Source organism: Centroberyx gerrardi, chromosome 6 (genome assembly GCF_048128805.1).
Source record: "Centroberyx gerrardi isolate f3 chromosome 6, fCenGer3.hap1.cur.20231027, whole genome shotgun sequence".
NCBI classification, from domain to species: domain Eukaryota; kingdom Metazoa; phylum Chordata; class Actinopteri; order Beryciformes; family Berycidae; genus Centroberyx; species Centroberyx gerrardi.
The window spans coordinates 22,439,456-22,461,718 of NC_136002.1; the positions used below are offsets into that span (position 1 = coordinate 22,439,456).

At 44.6% G+C, this 22,263-nt stretch overlaps 1 protein-coding gene across 2 annotated transcripts; it reads left to right on the forward strand.

Annotated features, from left to right (window-relative positions):
* Window positions 1-4: 4 nt before the first annotated feature.
* On the forward strand, window positions 5-22,062 carry arhgap32a (Rho GTPase activating protein 32a). Of its 2 annotated transcripts, XM_078284288.1 has the most exons (22): window positions 5-273; window positions 5,312-5,425; window positions 6,526-6,631; window positions 6,848-6,939; window positions 7,238-7,322; window positions 11,041-11,127; window positions 11,307-11,444; window positions 11,624-11,716; window positions 12,066-12,188; window positions 12,430-12,507; window positions 13,237-13,318; window positions 13,453-13,602; window positions 14,510-14,612; window positions 14,820-14,964; window positions 15,351-15,433; window positions 16,011-16,118; window positions 16,296-16,441; window positions 16,591-16,804; window positions 17,053-17,198; window positions 17,402-17,476; window positions 17,682-18,395; window positions 18,644-22,062. In XM_078284288.1, exons 2-22 carry the CDS (start codon window positions 5,337-5,339, stop codon window positions 20,980-20,982), a joined length of 5,196 nt encoding a protein of 1,731 aa, XP_078140414.1. In that variant the 5' UTR covers window positions 5-273; window positions 5,312-5,336; the 3' UTR covers window positions 20,983-22,062. The 2 variants fall into 2 exon arrangements, with proteins under 2 accessions (XP_078140414.1, XP_078140415.1); XM_078284289.1 differs by lacking the exon at window positions 17,402-17,476.
* The last annotated feature ends 201 nt before the right edge of the window (window positions 22,063-22,263 follow it).

Here is a 22,263-nt window from a genome sequence, read left to right on the forward strand (position 1 = left end):
CAGCAGCGGATCGAGGATACGGAATGACTCCCGTGCCACCGCCGCCACAGCGGTGTCGCACCCGAGTGTAGTTTCTTTCAACCTCGACAAAAAAATCTACCTCAACAAAAAAAAAAACACATAACGAAACAGAGCCTCTGTCTGTCAGCCTGAGCGTTTTTTTTGGTGTGGAGTGCGATGCTGGAAAGAAAATGTTTCCTCGTCGAGAAGCTCAGCGCTGTGCAGCATAGAGAGAGCAGCGGAGTGGAGAAGCGCGGTGTTGCACAGTTACAGGTAGGCTGTTGTGAAGGGAATTGTCCATAACTATCACGTACTGTACAGGCCATAATACCTCGACTAGTATTTTAGGTGCTTTCAGCGTCCTTAATGTAGACTCTTGACGCTTGCATTTGAAAGTTTGATAAGCAAATGAGCACTGAAGTTGGACAATAAGTGTGTGTGTGTGTGTGTGTGTGTGTGTGTGTGTGTGTGTGTGTGTGTGTGTGTGTGTGCGTGCGTGCGTGCGTGTGTGTATCTGCTGCAAGAAGCTGACTGGTGATCTGTCAGGCCTGCAGGTCACAGTACAACAGTGGCCTGCTAGGTACAAACTTTTCCAGTTGGCTACAGGACTGGCAATGTGTATTGAATTGCACCCCAGGATAATGATTATGAAATGAATCTGAGTTTACCTGTCAAGATGATTTCTGTTATTTTCCGTGAAGAAAAATCATTGCAATATCCACATATATCCATGGCACCCAATATTGACTTAATAGTGAGCCAATAGTACTGTGGTATTTTTATCTCCTTTAAAATCACTATAATGTTCCTTTATACACAGGGACTTAATGCTTTGCTGTGGTATTTGTATAGTATCTTTCTACAATCTATTATAGGATTACTGTAATTTTGTATGGGTTTTCCCCCATCCACATTAGATTACCATGACTTGTTTTGATCTTGGTTTCATCATTTCATTACAATTTGAATTTGAAGCATTCACTGAAAGACTCTATAGTTCTCCTTTGGCACTGGAGCCTACTGCTACTCTCTCTTGCAGAGGAGGTAAATTTGACAGGGATTGTGCTCTAAGCAGAATGGGATATAATTCACGGTAAGGCTTTGGCTGTCATCCCTCGGAATCTCCCTTTTTGACAGACGAGCCGCTTGTTGATTAAATGTTTGGGTCTCTGTTGTGTACAACTTCATCGGCCTGCTGTTCAGCCTGCTCTCTGCCCCTCATCTGTTCTGTGATGAGTCTGACTCCGAAGGTTGCAGGACAAAGATTGAGCTATGACACTGATTCAGTGTGAAATGAAATAAAGTTAATCTCACTCTGGTAGATTTCAAGCAGATTATAGGATCATATGATCACCTCCCCCCCACACACACACACATACACACCCTCCCCAAGAAGTGAAGCAGTGACAAAGCTCCAGTAAAGATGGTTGTTATCTAAGTTCTCAGTCTGGTATCTGCAGTGTGGCTCGCTCAGACAATAGCACACTGAATCCTGCGTGGTGGAGAGGAGATGCTGTCGCCTGAGGCAGATTGGACGATGAGTCAAAGCTGCTGGTCAAAGGTTCCTCCAAGGTTTCATTTCCTCCTCTTGCTGCCTCATCCTCAGTCTGGAGGAGCATCAAGTCACGATGGACGGGAGAGGTTGTCATAGCAACCGCAGGCCTTTCTCCACTGCGTCTCTGGCTGGTATTGACTGCATTCCAGCGCTCAGAATGAGAGCATGAAACCAACTTTCCCTCATTGCCACTTGGGTCTGCCTCTTTCTCTGGGGAGGACTGTGTGTCCTGTTCTTTATTTGCGCTTTTCTTTATCTGCATTAAATTCATGGCATGTTAAAGGTGCAGTTAGTACGATTTTTACTGTTCCATAGCACAAAATGACCAGAATTTATTGGCAGGAGTTTGATAGGGTTCCGATCAATACCAATAACAATTATTTTGTCAGGTGCTGAGATTTGTGGCTTTCAAAACTCCTTCTTTCTAGCCCGTAGTCTATTTTTTAACAAACACACACACACACACACATACACCTACTGCCATTTGCTCAAAGATGGAGGACGGTGCTGCGAGCGAGTGACCGGCATCCCAAGACATTTTGTTCTCAAGCCAGAAAAGACAATGACAAAGCGGCATCATTATTACAGTATTTTTCACTGTGATATATTACCTCTTCACTAGACGTTCCTGTTGGATCTCTGCTCTAATTAGCTATCTTACCCATCCCTATTGCGAAAGTGTGGCTTTGTTATTTAATTACAGGACGGCATAAGCTGTGCCAGAAGCCTGTGGATGTTGTTGCAATTCCATGGTCACCTGCAGAGGTCGATAAGAGCCATAGATTACTTAATGCCCCTTTAACGGCAACATTAGTATTGCTGTCTGTCTTTAAGCTTAGCTGTGTGGGTGAGTCTGTATTGTCGTATCCCAGGCACAGCACCAATACAGACAAAGGTGGCATCAGCCAAATGGCAGTTTTTATGTTCCCTCTCCTTCTCCTCGCCAAACTTCCCCTGGCCTCTTATATGTGATAAAGTAGCTGAGTCTCTAGCCTACTTACTATATCTATGGGGTCTATCTATCTACGTCTTATAATGAAGCAAACTTGCCTTAGACCAATGTGTTGTGTGTAGGCAGCAGCTCCTCACGTCATCATATACTTGCTAATACAGGTTTCATAAACACCATGCACGATTGCGTAGGCTGCCCTATTTTTCTTGAAAATGCCATGTAGGCCATCAGACATCAGGGCTAGATCTATGCTGCTCCAGTCTCTTGACATCGGAACCACATCTCTCCTGTTAAGTGTTACAGTTAGATGTCTCTTCTCTTTTGTACGTGCATCCAAAATAGATTTATTCTAAATGCCTCAGACATGACTGACGGGGGAAGTAGTGGAAAGATTATTCCTGCCTGATTTACAGTACCTGTGTGCAATAGTGATTCCAAGATTTCTAACAAAAGACCAGTTACTGCTGTGAAAATGGTGGGGTTTTTTTCATCCTGTTTTCCCGGCCTAATAAGCTACCCAAATTTTCAGTGTATGCTACCCATCTTTCTCTACCATGGACAATAACCCATTCAGAGTAAGATCACTTCATAAAATATTGACTTATTTACTACAGTAGCAGCTTCTCCTCAACACCTTGTCTTTTGATAGCTCAAAATAGACTAGGCTATTGAGGCCATTACCAAAATAGTCTACTTCTCAGGTATTGTAGTTTTCGTAATACCAAAGGGGTGCTGTAAGGACACTCACTTGTTCGCATGTTGCTTTCAACTCTTCTCCCTCAAGGTCTTTGAGATGGAAACAAAAGCCCATGACTCCTTGACCAGGCAGGCAGCTGTGAGTGCACACAGCTATTAAAACTCCTCTGCAATGTGAAGTACAACATGTTCCTACATTTGAAAAGACTCATTCCCCATTCGGTACAGTCAGCAAGGTCAGGTATTGTACTGTGTGTGTGTGTGTGTGATATAACATTTTATCATGGAGTGAACGCAGCAGCTAGGAATCTGTCGGCTCCATTTGCACAGCATAGTCAAAACATCGGAATGGAGGTTTTAGATTCTTTTACTTCTCTGTTTCTGATAATGGAGGGACTACATTTTAATAATAATTACCGTATCTTGATTATGCGGTACAACCTTGGCATTGTCTTGTTCTGTGTACTTCAGATATACTGGGAGGCACTAATTACAGTATTCAATTTGTAATTTGTACTACTAATACTTCTACAGTAATTACAAGTACTCCATTATTTGCTGACACACTTGTGCTCATTCAGTGACGTCTTTCCCAAGTGACACCTAGAAAATTGAATTTGATGCGACCCTTCTCAACAGTACATTTTCCCTCTGTGTAATGTACTGGGTATCCTCTGGCAAGGTTATGGTGCCTATTAGAGAGAGGAGACATAAGATGTGGATAGAGTAGAGTCTGATTTGGCCGGTGCGTCTGCCCGGTCACATTCTGCTGAGTCAGGAGGCTTTGTGGAAGTCAGTCAGCAGCAGCACTCTGTGTGGCGACGGGCCAATGGGCCTGGTGGGGAAATGCTACTACAGCAGTGGTCGGCCTGATGAATCAACTCTTTACCCCAAACATTTCTATGTTGATTAGGGGATCTGCTGAAGGAGGAAGTAAAACTGCCTCGCTAATTGACTGCAGGGATTTTTAGCGCTGAGTTTGGAGCTCGGAAGTGTGAGAAGAATCCTGTTGTTTTGGTTTTTTTTGCCCCCACATGGCCCAAATTCATTGTTATCACAAAGCATCTACATATCTCTGGAGCCTAGTTATGGGAAGATTGCAGAGGAAAATTTCAAGGAGTCTAATTTCGCTTTATCAGGGCATTCCTTCTGCTTGTTTACAGTACATAAAGACAGCAGTAGTAGTAATGCACTCAGGTCCCCCTTACACAGCGTATGGGTAGTGTCCTGATAGGGGCTGTCAAAACAACACCGACGTTCCCATGGATGGGATCGGCTCTAACTTCCAGAAACACGTCATGTGGAAAAAACAATCACCCAAAATCAGAATTTCCATATATTATCTAGGGCTGGGCGATAATTCAGTATTATCATTTATTGTCTTTCAGTGGAATCATAATGTGATTTTGATATATTGTGACATGCAATTCTGCTGGCTAAACTGATGATAACAAGCAAGTTTTATTTAAAAACTGACAAAATGGGGTATGAAAAATTTTAAGGAATATTATTTGGAAATTCCAGTTTTGTTTGACATCACACCTAACATTACAATTCAGTTCAATAGGATGAATATTAATGATGATATGATATTGATTTCAACCATATCACCCAGCCATAATGTTATCCCTGTCATCTTGAACAGTTTGGTCAAGGTTTGCACACAAGTTTTTCCCAAAGCTAGAAACAAGTGGGGCGAGACTCCAATTTATCTTGTTAATCAGCGTCACTTTCCGGAGCTGCTCCACCTTACTGTAATATTTCCCCCAGGGGGTTATGGGTACAATTTTGGTTAAAAACTGTCAGTGCTACATTAAAATGAAGCTCATTTGCTTGGGAAAGCTGAAACATGTTAGGAATTTACAATATCAGCCTCGCATGCATTATCAGTGGAACACCTCCCCGGTGTTGTAGCATGATGTCATCGAAGATTACAGCCTGGGCTCTGTGGATTTTAGCCTTGAGAGAGACGCTTGCTGCTGCAGCCTCAAGTGGGTTAATGTCTGGCGGCTTCATTGCATTGGACTCTTTCTCCCATCCGCTCCTCTCCACTCCACCCACCCACCTTCCCTCGCTCTCTCCTTCCCTCCCACTCTCTTTCTCTACAGTGGGCTGTTGCGGTAAGGCAGCATCATGGAGGCTGGATGTGTGGTTACCGCGGTGATTGAGAATGCTGCCTCAGGACCCCAGGGAGAACCAGGAAGTGGTGACGTCCTTGAGGGGTGAGTCGCTCCCGCTGCGCTCGTGTCAGCTGATCAGAATTCTGCACAGACCGTATAGATGTGTACCAAGAGGAGTGTATGTGTGTGTGTGTGGGTGGGTGTTAGTATATATGCATTCACGCATTCTCTCATGTACATATGTGTGCGTGTGCCTGCGTGTGTGCGTTTGTGTGCGAAAGAGAACATGCATGCATTTAAGTAGGCACAGTGCAATGGTGAGAGTAAGGCTAAAGCGTGGCCCTGTTCTGTGTGTGTGTGTGTGTGTGTGTGTGTGTGTGTGAGAGAGAGAGAGAGAGACTGGGGTTGTCAGCGGAAGAATAAAAAGGTACTGTCATCGTAAAGATCTAGATCAGGCCAGAAGCTTACTGGAGTCCTTATAGATTAACATTATGTCTCTCTAATTAGATCTTCTGTAAATGTGGATCACACACAGCTTGTAGTGTGTCAGTGTTCTCTGCCTCATGTCCTGATCTCATCGGGCTAAATCACTGCATCACGGCATGGAGTGACAAATCTGAGGCTGTCTCCCTTGTCTTTGTTGCTCATAAAAGTTGAGCTGAATGGACCTCACCCTCCACTCCCCAATACATTGACTCACATTTCAGCTGAAGGTTTTGTGAAGCGCTCCCTTGTGAGTGGATTGCCTTTATGGCTCTCTGAATAGAAAAGCTTTGCTATCCAGAACACACACACAAAAGCCACCAAGGCATTGCTTTGACCCTACCAAGTGTGAGATGCGACCATTTTTCAGACTTAATTATCTTGAGGATGAGTTTACTGTGTTTAGTCCCACAGATATCTGGTTGGAGCTAGATGATGATTTGTTTGGGTTTGTTTTATCTTTAGCATCACCACCTGAATATTAAGGATCCAAACGCCACAATCCGAGTACAATATGTTTTCTGGGCCATGCTGGTGCAGTGTCATGATTTGAGCCCCAGCAACGTATTGTGAATTCATCTCTCTCACTTGCTCCCTCTGGTGTATTTGAAAACAATTACAAGTCTCATTTGAAAAGCTCAGACTGCATGGACACTTAAACTCCATGACAGTTTTCTCTTATGTCCTTTATTTCTCCCTGTCTGTCTCCCTCTCTGCAGAGCCGGGTTACTATCTACTGACCTGGACAAAGACGATGCCTTACCTGAAGCTGTCAGCTATAATCCTCCATCAGAGAAACAGCCACAGGAGACATCCACTGCCATGGTACACACACACACACACACACACACACACACACACACAGAGTTTTGACTCTCTTATTCATATATCAGAGTTTGTATCATAAGTGTCCATTGCTGCACAACAGCTGTTTTATGGTGATTGCTCTCTAAGTACTGTTGACTGTTAATAGCTGCTGTGTGAGTGTTATCATTCAGCAGGTTAGTTAGACTGACTGACACTTATTGATTTGTTTGCCAGATGAGGAGTGATGAGGTCACTGAGCACCCGCCTGAGCCCCTCCTGCGCTCCTGCGTCAGCACGGCGAGCATGAAGGTCAAGAACATGAAGAAGTAGGTGCTCCCCATGACAATGTTGCTACTATTATAGGCTGTAAACCAGGGCTCTTATCCAGGGCAGTAAAATGAGGACCTGTAAAATGATGGGCGTGGCAAAGACAGACGAGTCAGCCTGCTGCATCTCTAATCCTGTTCTCTCACATGTAGGCCTAATATCTTTCTCTCTCTCTCTCTCTCCCTCTCTCGCTGTCTCAATCTCCCTCTCCTCTCTCTCTCTTTCCCTTTGCTTTTCTCTCCATCAAAGTGTGAGCCTGTGGAATACTGATGAGGTGCTGTTGTACTGTATTTTCAGGCTGACGTTCCCCAGAGGTCACTTTCCCAGGTTGGCAGAGTGTGCCCATTTCCACTATGAGAATGTTGACTTTGGCACTGTTCAGGTGAGCGCTGAAATACTTACACTGCATGAGTACGAGTCGTGTCTGTAGCAGGGAGCTATGTTTAGTAATTGTGTCTTTGGCTCAAGTTCAGTGGCCATTTTGGGGAATTGCAAATGCATTATTCTGGAAATGCAATGAGGCAGTCGCATTACATCTGACAAATCTGACTTTTCTGTCCTTGTTTGTCCAGGAAAGACAAACAAGGACAGAAAAGTCAGATTTGAGCCAATGCTGTCCATGTGTCATGTGTCAAACATCAGTTTTTACAATATTATTGTATCCTGCAATGCATAGATCATTGTGTCAGCACCATTATGAATTACAATTGTCTGATTCATTTTGAATGAGTCATCATCTAATCAGTGTGCTAATCTACTGACTTATATTGATGCCACACTCATCTGTTCACTGTAAACCTGTGATCCTGTCTATTAGTTAAATTTATGCAGATGATGTCAACCAGTGAGTAAATGGAAGAGAGTAGTTTCCTTGGTAGCTTACTGGCTTCACTGGCAAAGTTTGATTTTGCCATTTGCAGCGTCCTCATTTGACCTTCTTTCCTTGCTTCTAGCAGGCTCTGACTGAGGCAGCTCACTGTCCCAGAGGGCGGAGGAGAAATAGTTTAAGAGTTTCATTCTAAAATGAGATTGAAAAATGTGAAACCTCCTCTGACAAAATAATTGCGGTGATGAAAATAAAACTCACTATTATCTCTATATTATTATCTCTTGCAAACTTTGCTTACAAAATGTTAATATTTTAGAGGATAGAATTGCTATTTTCGAAATATTGTGAATGAACTTCAGCTAAATTTGTGTTAAAAAGATATATATATAGCATTTTGGAATTAAAAGTCTTCATATACACTTGTAAATATAGAGAAGAGGTACAAAATCTGCAAAGATCTAATTTGAAGCTCCAGTGGTCACCTGTAGGGCTTGAAGGAGGATGCAGATGGAGCCAAATCTCTGGCCACAGTTGTTATGGATTCATTGATCCTTCCCAGCCAACAGGGGATTTTTGCAGGTGTAGCAGTTTGAGTATAAGTAAGAGTTTGTTTGCTGCAGTGATAATGAGAAGCAATGAAGCAGAGGCGGTTACTCAGTCATTTGTGGAAGTGGCCGTTAGCCGCCTGGTTTCCCTCGCTGCAGTTCGGTTTGCCTGCCAGCAGAGTGCAGCAGTCTCTTCCTCCACGCTCAGAAGCTGCAAATGGAGCTTGACACAAAAGAGTGCATGTGCACTATATGCATGCTGAGGGGCTGCGTCCCTACATATAGTGTTAATGGACTACATTGTAGCAGACTAGAATCCCAGGATGCACTCTGTTCTTCCATGGCTGCCAAGGCTTTGATGGCTCCATCAGTGGAGTGGTGGCGAGTGAAGCAGCGCAGCAATCTCAGTGACCTTGAAAGGTTCCAGAGGGAGAAGATGAGCTGAGCTGAGCTAGGAAAGAGATATCCTGTCTGGGGAGACCAGGACCATGCTTCCCCCTGACACTCAATGCTGTACATACACACACATGTCTACACACATACACACACACACACAAACACACAGTGAGCTGTACATTATCGTGATACATATTATATGATTTTTTTTTACTGCTATCGGATGTTATTATATATTCTTACTACTGTATGTTATTGTTTATTTTGTTGACTTAACGCTGAGAGGAAGTTGGCCGACAGATGAGACTCTTTGTTCCTGTGGTAGCTCCCATGATGCATTTCCCTGTCTCCGTATTCGCAGAATGTGGCGTCAGGGAGGGAGAGTATAGATCAGGTCTCATGTATCCTCGTCGCAAAATAGCACAAGGGCAGCAGACTGCCTCTCCCTCTCACAGACACACACACACACACACAAACACAAACACACACACACGACTGATTCCACTCCGGATTAGCTCCATTCTCGCCTTGAGAATGGGATGAATGAGGATTGTTTTGAAATGAAGAAGGGTCGTCTATCTCCCGCAGCTTTGCCTGTGTATGATGGATGAGCGCGTGCGTCTGTGTGCGCCGGTTGAGCCCATTTACTGCCAAGCCCCTTTGTCACCAGAGAAGGGTAAAGAGAGGGAGGGCAAGATGGAGAGTGGGAGGGAGAGTGCAAGAGAAGAGGGAGGAGGGGGGAAGAGACTGAGAGAGAGAGAGGGAGGCAGCAAGGGGTGTAAGAAACAGTGGGAAGCATCCTCTTTTCATATTTTCTGCTCTGAATGGAGCAGTGCGCACATGATGATCCAATGCACTGCGAACGAGGCTTTTACGTAAGGCGGCGGGGGACGGGCGAACAGGCGAGCAAGCAGCGTCATTTTATTTTAACTCTTCTGAAACCGGCGGCGAATCTCACGCTGCCCTTGGTCTTAACTTGGCTTGTTGGAAACGCTTATTGAGATCCAGGACTGCGGTCGCACACCATGAGAGAGACGCTTCCTGCTGCCGGCCCTCTGTGGGTGGATACCTTAGATGCTTTAGCGGCAGGTAACTTGAATGTATGGATGCTTATGTATTCATTTGAGCTTTTGGTGCCAGATGTTCTTGAATAAATAATGTCTGCAGGTATGTTTCTGTCCGAGGACTGGGTCTGCACTGTGGGAGTTTGTTTCCGTTTGGGTGGACTGTCACAGGTGTGAGCATCATGAAGTTAGAGATGCTCATGCCTTACACGGGAACTTTGATTGGATTTACCCAGCATGCTTAACTTTTTGTGAGCCAGTCTAGTGTTTCATTGCATCCAGAGAAACTCTTTGCGTATCTATAATTCTTCACCATGTCATTATTGCATGATCCAGGTTCCCATCAACCCCCTTGGCCACATGACTCCATCAGTATTACTTGATTCAGTTGTTGGATTGCGGTTACTATTTCAAACGAAATAGTAGTACTAATCGGCATCCACATGTAAGAGTTCTTCCATCATGACTTATTCACGCACAATTTCTGGAGGCATTTTTTGTTAGGCTGGTTTGCTGTTGAGCAGTGATGCTTAACTAGGTCGCTGTGTGTTGTGTAACAGTGTATCTAGATGAGCTGCTAACAGTTATAAATAACCAAAACTTCCCTTGGCTTCCAGGCCTTTGAAGTCTCTCCTATGCCTATCAATGTATTCCCAAACTCCTATGAGGCTTTGATCTTCTCGGTAATGGGGCATATAGAATATTGGGAAGGACGACGGGAAAAAAAGAAGAAATTTGTGCTAAATCTACACCGCCTCCAGGGGCTGGCATGTTAGCAGCTTATGTATTATACATTTCATATTGCAGGATTTATGGTGAGAGGGTTTTAAGCTCAACGGTGCTGGTGGTCGAGGAAATCTACACATTTTCCCCAGTAGGCTCCATCATGAGCTCTTATTCTGCCAAATTCGAAGACAATTTGTCAAAATTGCTGAACAAGATTTATTTTTTAAGAAACATTCCTTTTATTGTATTTTAATAAATGCGCACCACCATGTTTTTTCAGAGATTATTTTCTTGGGTTCATTGTTCATCGTTGCTTGAGTCTGAAAGGTTGCTATACTCAACTTGCATATGCCACTGAGCACGAAAGTGGTTTTACTATTTCATGGAAAAATGGGGTTGTACATCATGTTCTTCTTGTATACTAGGTCACATACAGAGTGGTTGTTGTATTATACTCATCCATTATTTAGAATATGGTTCCTCTCAATTTAAAAGTGTCTCTCTCTCTGTCTCGCTCTCTCTCTCTGTTTTTCTCTCTAGTTGGCCTTTGCAGAAGGACAAGGTGAGGGACAGAAGGCTGGTCTGGACTCCAAAGAGCTCGTCTTTCTGGTCCAGATCACTTGCCAGGTACCAATACTTTGGACAAAGGACTTATTTATAAAGACATGGAAACATACTGGAGATTTGTGGAAGAAGAACATTTAAACGAAGGACATCTGGCAGGCTAGATGCTATGCTATCACAAGTTGCTCAGTGATGCATCTCTTAAGGCTTACTCTAGTTTCTCCTGTTTTGTTCTGGATTAGACTCGAAGCTGGCTGGTGACGAGGTCCTATGAAGACTTCCGGGTGCTGGACAAACACCTGCACTTGTGCATCTATGACCGACGCTTCTCCCAGCTCTATGAGCTGCCACGATACGACACGTTAAAGGACACTGTTGAGGTACTGTAGAATTACAGTTCCACTATCTGTCATCTGTCAGAGAAATTGCTTACAGTTTAAAAGTGATGCTATCATAAGCACTGGGGATTTATCTGGTAAACAGATGAGCCTGTTCTGCTGCATGCTGTATGGAAAAGTGACACTTGAATTTTCATATGTTAAAGTGTTTCTCACTTCAGTCAGTAACCAAGATGTTGGCGGCGTACCTGTCCCGCTTCTCGGCCATTGCTGACAACAAGATCAACTGTGGTCCAGTACTGACATGGATGGAGGTAGATTTCTTTTTTTTTTTTTTGCTCAAGGTCTTTTTATTGGTATTTAAAGTCATACAAAATGCAATAAATCACAGATACAGTTGGATAAACACAATATACCCCCCCCCCCATGTTTCTGCTCCAACAGAGCCCCATCCCTATTGTACCATTTAGTAATCAAACGGAATAGATTTCACAAACAATTACATGTACATATAAATAAAGTCAATGTGACAAGAAGGAGGTAGATTTCTTGATTCATGTTTGTTGTCAGTTCTACGCTCTCTTGCATCCCATTAAGTCAATTCAATATTTACTATAAATTCAGTACTCAACTCATTAGATAAGTAATTATTCTCTTTCCCAGATTGACAACAAGGGGAACCACCTGCTGGTGTCTGAGGAAGCCTCAATCAATGTCCCTGCCATCGCTGCTGCCCACGTCACCAAGCGCTACACCGCCCAGGCCACAGATGAGCTGACCTTTGAGGTAACTACTGTGCTGTAAGAGATTTGAGAAACGTAGTCTCGGTTTTGGGGTAATTGAGTCATTTTAGGGTCAGTTGCCTGCTCTCTTCTTCCTTTTGAGCAGGAAATTGTTTCTCTGGATATATTTTTTTCTAATTCAATCAATGCCTTTTTTTATTTTCTTTCTTTTATGCTCACCCATGATCTATCTTTATACACCCCACCATTATGCTTGTATACTTATCATACTCTCTGTGTTGCAGGTGGGGGACATTGTGTCAGTCATCGACATGCCTCCTAAAGAAGACACTGGCTGGTGGAGAGGCAAACACGGCTTTCAGGTAAAACATCTCCTATGCTGCATTCACATTGTGGGAGTGTGCAGTAGACGGCAAACCAGATGTTCATTGTTTTCAATAGGAAAACAATGGTGAACTCCAGTGGCGGAAAGTGCCACCGATTTGTCTCCTCTTCCAACGAAAATAAAAGAGTGATTAAGCAAAACTTTTCTTGCTCTAACAGACATTTTGGAGTCTGAAAAAACTGAAAGATGTACTGCCAAATGTTTGTGTGCCTGAGCCATTTGATTTCACTGCTTGGCTTCCTAATTGTTTGTTGGGATTCATAGATAATTCAGTATTAATCCTGAAAAGATATATCTGTTAGGCATTATAATAGATTATATGAACTTGAATATAATAGTGAAAGTGAGCAGTCATGCAATACTATTTAACAGATCAATTTTATTGTATCAATGCTGATTGAATGGACGAATCTCGTTTTTAAAAATCACCATGGCAACAAGAAGGTGGTTGACCGACAACCCACGATGCTGACCGTTATGGCATTTTAAAAATATATTTTTTCAGGTCACAATACAACGCAGCATAATCAGTTGTGGGACTTAAACAGCTCAGTGCCTTCATGCTTACTGACCTAATTCTGCACCCTACAACAGTTTAGTGCACTGTATGCTTTATTAGTCTTTTGATTTGAACAACTTACGATGCATTACCATCCTTGTCTCCCCTTTACTTTGCTTCTGCTCATCACCCTCTCTCTACTTGCAGGTTGGTTTCTTCCCCTGTGACTGTGTTGAGCTGATAAATGACAAGATTCCCCCCAGTGTTCAAAGCTCCGTGCCAAAGCCAGGTACTGTTCTCTTTTGTATGAGTACCGCTGTCCTGCTCTTTATGATTTATTTAAGACTCGCTTATGGGGATACAAGAGTAATTGATTTAAAGTGGCTGTTAAGTGTGTGTGTGTGTTTGTCCCTTCTCCATCAGTGTGTAAGAAGCATGGGAAGCTGGTTACGTTCCTGAGGTCGTTCATGAAGTCCCGGCCCCCACCGCAGAAGCTGCGGCAGCGCGGCATACTCAAAGAGAGAGTGTTTGGCTGCGACCTGGGAGAATACCTCCACAACTCAGGACACGAAGGTAAGTGATGCTGCAGTGGCCTCTCCTATTTCTTACCTCTCAGATTTCCCATCGTATAATGCTTTACCTGTAGGGAGTTCATACTGAATTGTTTTGTTTTTTCAAATTGTATTACCCAGTGAATCCACTGCCTGTATAGTGGATTTGTAATACATCACTGTGGACTGAGTCAGTGGTGCGAGTCACCATTTTTATGCTTGCCTGCACACTTCTACATCTAGATCCCTCTAGATTTACTAAGAGTCTGTTGGATTTTTATTAGGTCCTTGTAGGTGTAGGTGTCTGAAATGCCTTTGGCACAATAGTAACTTTGTAGGCCATCAGCTGGCCTACAAAGGTTACTATTGTGCCTATTGTGCGCTATTGTGCCAGGTTACTTTTAACTTGAATGTGATTGGACCTGTGGCAGTAATGTATCGCTTTGCTATTCAAAACAATCACAAACTTCCAACACTTGTTACACCCTCATCAAATCTTCTCACATAATATTTACAGCTATTAAAGTACTTTATAATTAAGATTGACCCACACAACTACTCATGCACTTGATTAGCATACATCCAAACACTTTATTAAATGAATCATTACAATTTAAATCGCAATATAATAAATGAAATTATCAATACATTTTATTGTTCTCTGTGCACAGCCTACACTACAGTATTATCAGTCGTTTTCTGAGACTGTAAACAAATGACTTGTAACATCTTTCTAGTCCAAACCCTTTGTCCTCTTGACAGGTGGTGTTGCTAAAAGATTAGAGGTGTTATCTGTAGGACTGTCATAGAAACACTTGTTACATTATTATATTATTTGCCAAGACGCTGATCGCTGGCAAGCATGTAACTACCACTAAGCTAGTTTTCACTTGTTTTATAGAAACCTAATGACGCAGCCCCCTCTCTAGTCCCCCAGGTTGTCAGGAGCTGTGCCGAGTTCATAGAGAAGCATGGGGTTGTGGATGGAATCTACAGACTGTCTGGGATCTCCTCCAACATCCAGAAACTGAGGTTTGTGGCTCTTTTTCTTGAAAATGAGTTGATAATGATGACCAAAATAATGTTTTTGAGTCCCATCACATATGACACATTCTGATGTGTCATATGTGTCATGTTGGCAGATGGGCAGAAGGATGGCTCCCACTCTGTCCAGCCAGCGCCTCCTCACACAAAACTCTTCCAATATCCCTGTATCTTCTTCTCTGTGTCTCTGTCTAGGCACGAGTTTGACTCTGAACAGGTCCCAGACCTCAGCAAAGATATGTTCAGACAGGATATCCACTCAGTGGGCTCCCTCTGCAAGCTATACTTCAGAGAGCTGCCCAACCCACTGCTCACCTACCAGCTCTACGACAGATTCTCAGTAAGGACCAGAAGAAGTGGGGCATGGACTTGGGATGGGGATAAGTATGGGGATGGGAATGGGCATAGGGGTCAGTAAAAAAGCCACAGAGGGCACATTTCCAATTACCCAGTGATGATCAAAGGACTGAAGAAACAGTTTTGTGGTTTTCAGTTAATTTTTAAGTGCTACTGTTCTCAAAATGGGGTCAGTGCATTATGCTGAGCTTTCTAGGAAGAGGAGGGGATATGCATGCTAAAACAGAATTGGGGATTAAGCCAGCCAACACACTAGCTGTGCTCTGAAAATAAAAGGAAAAAGAGAGTGGGAATGTCAAGGAGAAGCAACTCCCTCTGCTCCGATTATCCGCCTCTCAATGATGTGCGCTTTATCCTCTGTCTTCACAGGAGGCTGTGTCTGCAGCCACAGATGAGGAGAGGCTGGTCAAAATCCACAACGTCATCCAGCAGCTGCCTCCTCCACATTACAGGTCAAGTTGGAAGCTCACTGTTGCATCCTGCTGGCCAGAACTGGAATTGTTGACTTTAGAAAATGATGCACTGCATCAGAGCATCTCAAGCTGCCTTTCCACAGAGCATTTATAGTGGGAAAAAGGTTCTTCTGATGCTGATTTGGTCTGATTGTGCTATCAAATTTTTTTTTATGCTGTCCTACCTCTCGATTTTCAAAAAACTGCCTTTCCTGAGCGGTGAAACTTTTAAATAAATCCCAATGTGTTGCCCGTACAAATGTGATGATAACTGTTGAGTGCAGCACATTTCAAGTGGCAATAAAAGATCATCATGGGATACTGATCATGTTGAAACACCCCTGCTCTATATAGGCTTTTTAAACAGGGTTGATGAAAAGAGAGACTGATACTGTATGTTGTGTGCATTGAACTCACTAGTAGTCTGATTCCATCTGCTGGTAAAAGAGAGGATGACAGCGCTAGAAGAGCTATTAGATTTCTCCAATGAATCTGCCATCTCATTCGTCTAAATGGGAATATTTTGAAACTGACAGGTGAAAGTCATATTCCGTATTTGTACCGTCTTCACCCACAGGACTCTGGAGTTCCTCATGAGGCATCTCACCCGCCTGGCCACCTTCAGCCCCATCACAAACATGCACACTAAAAACCTGGCCATCGTCTGGGCACCCAACCTCCTCAGGTGACTCTTGAACTATCAGCACTGCCATTAGCCATGTATGGCTGGACGCCAACTGTAAAATTAGCACATTACCAACAGTACTGTTTCCTTCTAGTCCTTTTCTGACAGTGAACTGGGGCATCTCCCAGTGGTCCTGAGCAGTGAAATAGGTCATGCTGTACTGTGACTGTGTTTCAGGTCCAGACAGATTGAGTCGGCCTGTTTTAGTGGCACAGCGGCGTTCATGGAAGTGCGTATCCAGTCGGTGGTGGTGGAGTTCATCCTCAACAACACTGAGGCTCTCTTCAGCACGAAACTCAATGCCATCATACGGGAGAGCACAGGTAGGTCATCCCTCTACCTCAGCAGAGCAAGGAACAGAAAAGGGTGATTGGATAAAATGACATATAGAAGGACATGCAGTATCTCTTCTGAGATTATTTGTGTGTGCATGCCATAGGTAACTCATAGATAACTCTAACTCTACCTTTAGGTAACAACACCTTATCCAGACCCAAGTCACTGCTGGTCTGCTCCCCCTCCACAAAGCTACTGTCTTTGGAGGAGGCCCAGGCTCGTACTCAGGCCCAGCTGAACTCCCCAGTCACCACCCCCTGCCTCTCCCACAGCGAGTACATCGAGGTCGGTGAGGGACCAGGAGCTCTACTTGGCAAGTTCCATACAGTCATCGAGCTCCCACTGGAGAGGTAGTTTTATGGACCACCGGAGCAATGATCTGTGTTATTATTTGTGTAAAGAGAAAGCTGTTAACCCTTTTGCTTTACGAGCATTGCTAAACATGCCATTTGCCATTTGTCGGTGTTCAGCCATAATGCGTTGTGCTGTATCTCATCACTCACTTTGCTTTTTGTCATTTTCTTTTACTTCTGCCTGTGTACTTTGGCTGGACAAAATGACAAGTGATGGAGATGGTTTTGTTTCTGTGTTGTGGCAGCAAGCGGGCTCCTGCTAAGGCTAAGAAGTCTCCCGTGGGGAACTGGCTCTCCTTTTTCCACCTGGGCAAATCCCATTCTGTGTCCAAACGTAAGCTGAAACGTCACCCCAGCGAGCCCAACGAGATAAAGAGCATCGCACTGCCAGGTCAGATCACTGGTGCCTTACAGTCAGTCTGAAGACTTGAAGCTCCAGTATCAAAATGGCTTTTAGCTCTACTTTGTAATGAACTTTGAAGGTGTCAATTTCTTCATCTCATCTTGACTGTTCAGTGTGTTAAAATGTGCTTTTAAAAAAGGTGGTAAGGATTTCTTCTAATGAGATTTAATTGCTCTGAAACCATTATGCAGGTGGGAGAGGAGATAGTGGTACATTGCGCTCCACCAAAAGCGAGGAATCTCTCACCTCTTTGCACAATGTGGAAGGTAATTATTTATTACCTTAGATAATAGGTAATTATTTATTATGTTACCAAGATGGTTAACACATAATAGATAATTAGATAATTATTTTAGATTTTACATAAAACTGTGTTACAGTGCTTGGACTCCCGGTAGTTTATCTTTGTTTTTCTGAGAGTCGAAGGCTCAGGCTTTCCTTGCACGTTAACTCTGTTTTCTTCCACCCCAGGGGAACCCCAAAATTACTGCCACCCTAGACCTCGTTCCACTAGTGAGGCCATTTCTGCCATCTGTAGGGATGACCTACGCAACACCAGAAGTAAAGATGACCACAGTATGCACCTACTGAACGAGAGCCATAATGGTGCTGATCGTGTCTTTTCACCTCCACATCAGGAAGACGATCTTGACCTTTACCCCCCAGCTCCAGGCATGTCCACCTTGGACTTTGACCCCATGTCTTTTCAGTGCAGCCCACCCTCAGCGCTGCCCAGACTGCAACACAACAGGGAGAGCAGAAAATGGAGGAAGAACGCAGCGGGCTCCAGTGAATCAGAACCCATCTCCTCTCCGAACAAATTCATCAGCAGTTCTCAGTCTCGAGATATGAGCCCGATTTGCGGTAGAGGTGGGAAGAAGTTTACCAAACCGCTCTCCCCTAAACTCAGGAAGAAGTCCTTTAAGACCCTCCCTATGGCTGAAGCAGATGTTCAGACCGCATCTGCCTCCGCACCACGCGGCGTTTTTGACCCCCAGGGGGCAGCATCCGCCTCTCCTCCACCTGTCCCCTCCTCGTCTCCCCCGGTGGAGAAGTGTGAAGCTCTGGTGACAGATGGGAAGCAGCCCAGAGCTTCCTACCAACCCTGCAGCCCACTCAGCACAGTAAGCCAGGCATCAGCCCTTACGGACCTCAGTCAGTCTGCACAGAACCTGCCTGATCCAGGTCAGTAATATATCACTAACATAACAGTTCATGCACACTCAGCCTGAATATATTCTGTAATTATTCACCTAACAACTACTACTACTACTACTACTACTATTAATGCTAATTCTAATAATTATAATAACAATAATAATAATCTATTCTGTAGTTTCTTATCAAAGCTTTTGTGTCTTGTCCCATCATGTCTTACCATAGCTTTGTTTGTCCTGTCATACTGTAGCGTTGTTTGTCTTATCCCCCCCCAGGAGCAGATAGACTTATGAGTTCAGTGTCTGTTCTCCCTCCTCACCCTCCCTTGACGAGTGCTGCGCGCAAGTTGGCTCTGGCCCTGGCTGAATCTGCCCAGAAGGCCAGCGACGGCTCCCAGAGGAGACGCACCCACACCCACGTCCCCTCGTACCCTCTCCAGAGACAGGAACCTCCTCACGCCCAGGACAGACCCCCTCGGCCCTCTGTTCTCGAGCTCCAAGGGTACCCCCAGGAGTACTGTGGCCCTCGTGTCTCCCCCGTTTCCCAGTGGCCACCCTCGGCTCGCACCCCTATCGAGAGCCATTGTTGCCCCCACCCTGTTCATTTCCTACCCGCGCACCTCAGCTCAGAGCCGCTGCAGGGCACCGGTGGACAAGAAACCATGAGTAACTTCACACCTAATGTCAGCCCACTGGGGTCTGGAAGCTTAGACGAAGGTAGTGCAGAGGTGAAGGACCACAGAGAGGGAAAGGAGCAACCACTAAGAGATGTGAGGCCTGATGAAACCGAGGCAGAACCCACCTATCACAGTATCGGGGTCTCAACACCGACTCAGCCGGTCCGCTCTGTCCAGAGCCCGTCAACTTCTCCTATCTATGTTAACACTGACTCTGTTAATGTCTTCAACTTCCGAACTGTTTTGGCTGAGACCTCCATGCCTGCCTCAATAGAGGAGGTCCTTCCACGCCCCTTGCAGCCACCCTCGACCCACCACTACAGCCCAGAGGAGGAGAGACCTCTGGGGATGGCGGAGGATGTCTACAGTAATCATCATCATAGGCCTAATCAAGCAGGACGGATGCCTGCACCTCACTGCCCTCGGCCCGATGCTCTGCCCCTTCACCTTTCGGGGCCAAAAAGCATGTACAAGCATTCCTCTGACAGTCGCTACAGCACTTTAGGCTTAAAGCACCCTTTGTCACCTCAATACAGACGTTGCCCCAGAGATGAGCACCTTATCAGTGACCGCCACAGGCAGCAAGGCCAATGGCAGAGGTCAGATGAGAGAATAGTTGGGCACCCAGCCATCCGGAGGGCTCGCTCCTTCCACGCCCCTCAGATTAGTCACTATGAACTAGCAGAGACAGAGGTCCTACCTCCCGACACCATGTTTTATGTCCAGCAGCCACCCAGCCAGGAGGCACCTTATCAGTGGCTGGTTCAGTCTGGCCTCCAACCTGTTCGGCCATACTATGAGAACGGACGTGCTGAGTACCGTTACAGCCCCTACTCAGATATAAGCCCAGTAGACAGCTCTCACTACTATGTGGACCCCTACCGGCCGAGCGGTATCCGACATAGTCAGTCCTATACCTTGCGTTCCACAAGGGATAGCGGGAAGTCTGATTACTACAACTACCCTCCGCACCATGTCCCCCCTTCCAACAGGGAGCTCTACATAGAGAGCAGGGACACCGTTGTTTACGAGGCTAGAGATGCAGAAGTTTTTGAAAGAGTTCTCTATCAACCAGTCAAGCAAGAGAATAGATACAGGCATAAAGCTACCAGTCCAGCTGTGTCTCCCTACGAGAGTCCCATTTCACCGACGGACTCAAGAAGTAGAGAGGTAATGCACACGAGGAGCAGGTCAGACCCAGGAAATGCCTGCCTTCTCTCCATCGACAGGGCGGACGGCCATCACGAGGTCGTAGCTACATCCCCGACCTCCCCAGGGCCCCAGCAGGCAGAGCCTGTGGTCACCAGGCGACTGGGTGGCCACCGGCCCAGTGAGGAACCAGTCCCACCCAGGAGAGAGAGCGTGTCCAGGAGGATTCAGATCAAAGAGAGCTCCTCCCAGGCGCACCAGGCGCACCAGGCTCACCAGGCGCAGCAGCAGCCACCGCTACGCAAAGTCCCCTCGCTTCCAGAGAGGGGCTGCCAGAATCTCAAGAGCGTTGAGCACAATGACAGAAGCCATACCCGAGGTCGCGACCAGGATAGGGTAGCTATGACCAACGCTGTTAACAGCTACTCTGGTATTTTGAAACCCAGCATCCTCAGGAGACCAGGGCGATCGCAGAGTATCAAAGAAAATCGTCACTACCACCATTACCACGCCAAATCCCCTCTGGATCCAGAACACCTGGGATCCTTTTCCACACAGCCCAACAGAAGGACTCAGAGCACTAAAGTCAGGCCCACACACTACGACCACATGGAGGGGTATTACGCAGCTCCCAAACCTAAACCCACAAGATCTGGTAAAGCTGTGGCTGGATATTTCCCTGGCCAGGGCTGCATGTCTCCCCACAGACACAGACTGCTTTCCAAAGCTCTGGGTCACGGGGCTTTTCATCATGCTGGACTGAGATCAGAGGCTGGGGTCTATGAGTGATTCCGACCGCTGGTTTTTATCTGATTCCACATCGGGGCCAAAGGAGAACAGCACTTTATCCTCTGCCAGACCAACTGACTATTGTGTTTAAAGCGTGTTTGTTTTAACCTTCAAGAGCTGCTGAAAGATGGTGTGAAGTGGGGCTGAGGCCGGGGATTCAACACTGTTGACGGCACTTGTACTATAATAATATATTGAGACGGGATTTGAGGGAGCTCAAAGGGAATGAATGAATCCTATGCAGAAATTGTCATAAATTTAGGGATTGATCGGATTTGAGAGTTGCAGTAAGAAGCATGTTTGAGAAAATGGTGGCTGACATTATCTATTATTTTGTGTCTAAACATGAGATGAAAAGGTGCAGTAACAACTGGTTTTGTGATTATGATTTTAAAATACTAGGAATGTGTACAAAATAACAATGTCATTTTAAATGTATCATATTTGTATAAATAATAAATAGCTAGCATATGTGGCCAATGTGCTGTACATTATTTTTTTCTATTCTAGTCTAGGTTGTAATTAGCTTAATTCTGTTGAGCTAATTACAGGCCATGTATCAGTCTGCAGACTTCAACATGCACTTTTGAGGATAACTGTGTATGAAACACATTGTCTTACTTAACCTGGTGTACATGAAGCTCCTTGATATTTTCTTCTGTAAGAAACAGAATGCTTTGAATCGTTGTGGAAAAACTTTGGGTAAATTAGCACTTTTGGTGGTTAAAAAGGAAGATAATGATCTCATGATTTCTAACTTTTCACCTTTCTCCTTATCACAAAGGGGACATTGAATAATACAATCATAAAATACCAAGGAGTACTATGATTTGTGTAAAGTCAAAACAAGGTGAAATATGCTAGACATAAAAATGAAAATCAACTCATTCATTAGGAAAGTATATTTTGTATGGCATTGTGGTTTGTCACAAAATGATTTTCTCTTTTTCTCCTTTTAGGGATCTTTTAACAATGTGGTGTTTTACATATGGTGACGTTTTATTCATTAAAGATGCTATTTCAAATCCAATCCTGTAGATGATGATATTCTGTTAAGACATATTAAATGGTTTATTTTAATGAGAGTCTTAAAGAAAAATAAAGACATATATTATAACTGATCATAGTTGAACTCTTGTGTTATGGGGGTATTCTCTTGAGGAGAGATATAGAGAAGTTGTAATACATGTGTAGACGTTTTGTTAAATCCACCAGCAGATGGCACTGTAGCACCGCAGACGTGACAAAGCTCCTGTTAGACTGAAGACTTTCATTTGCGTC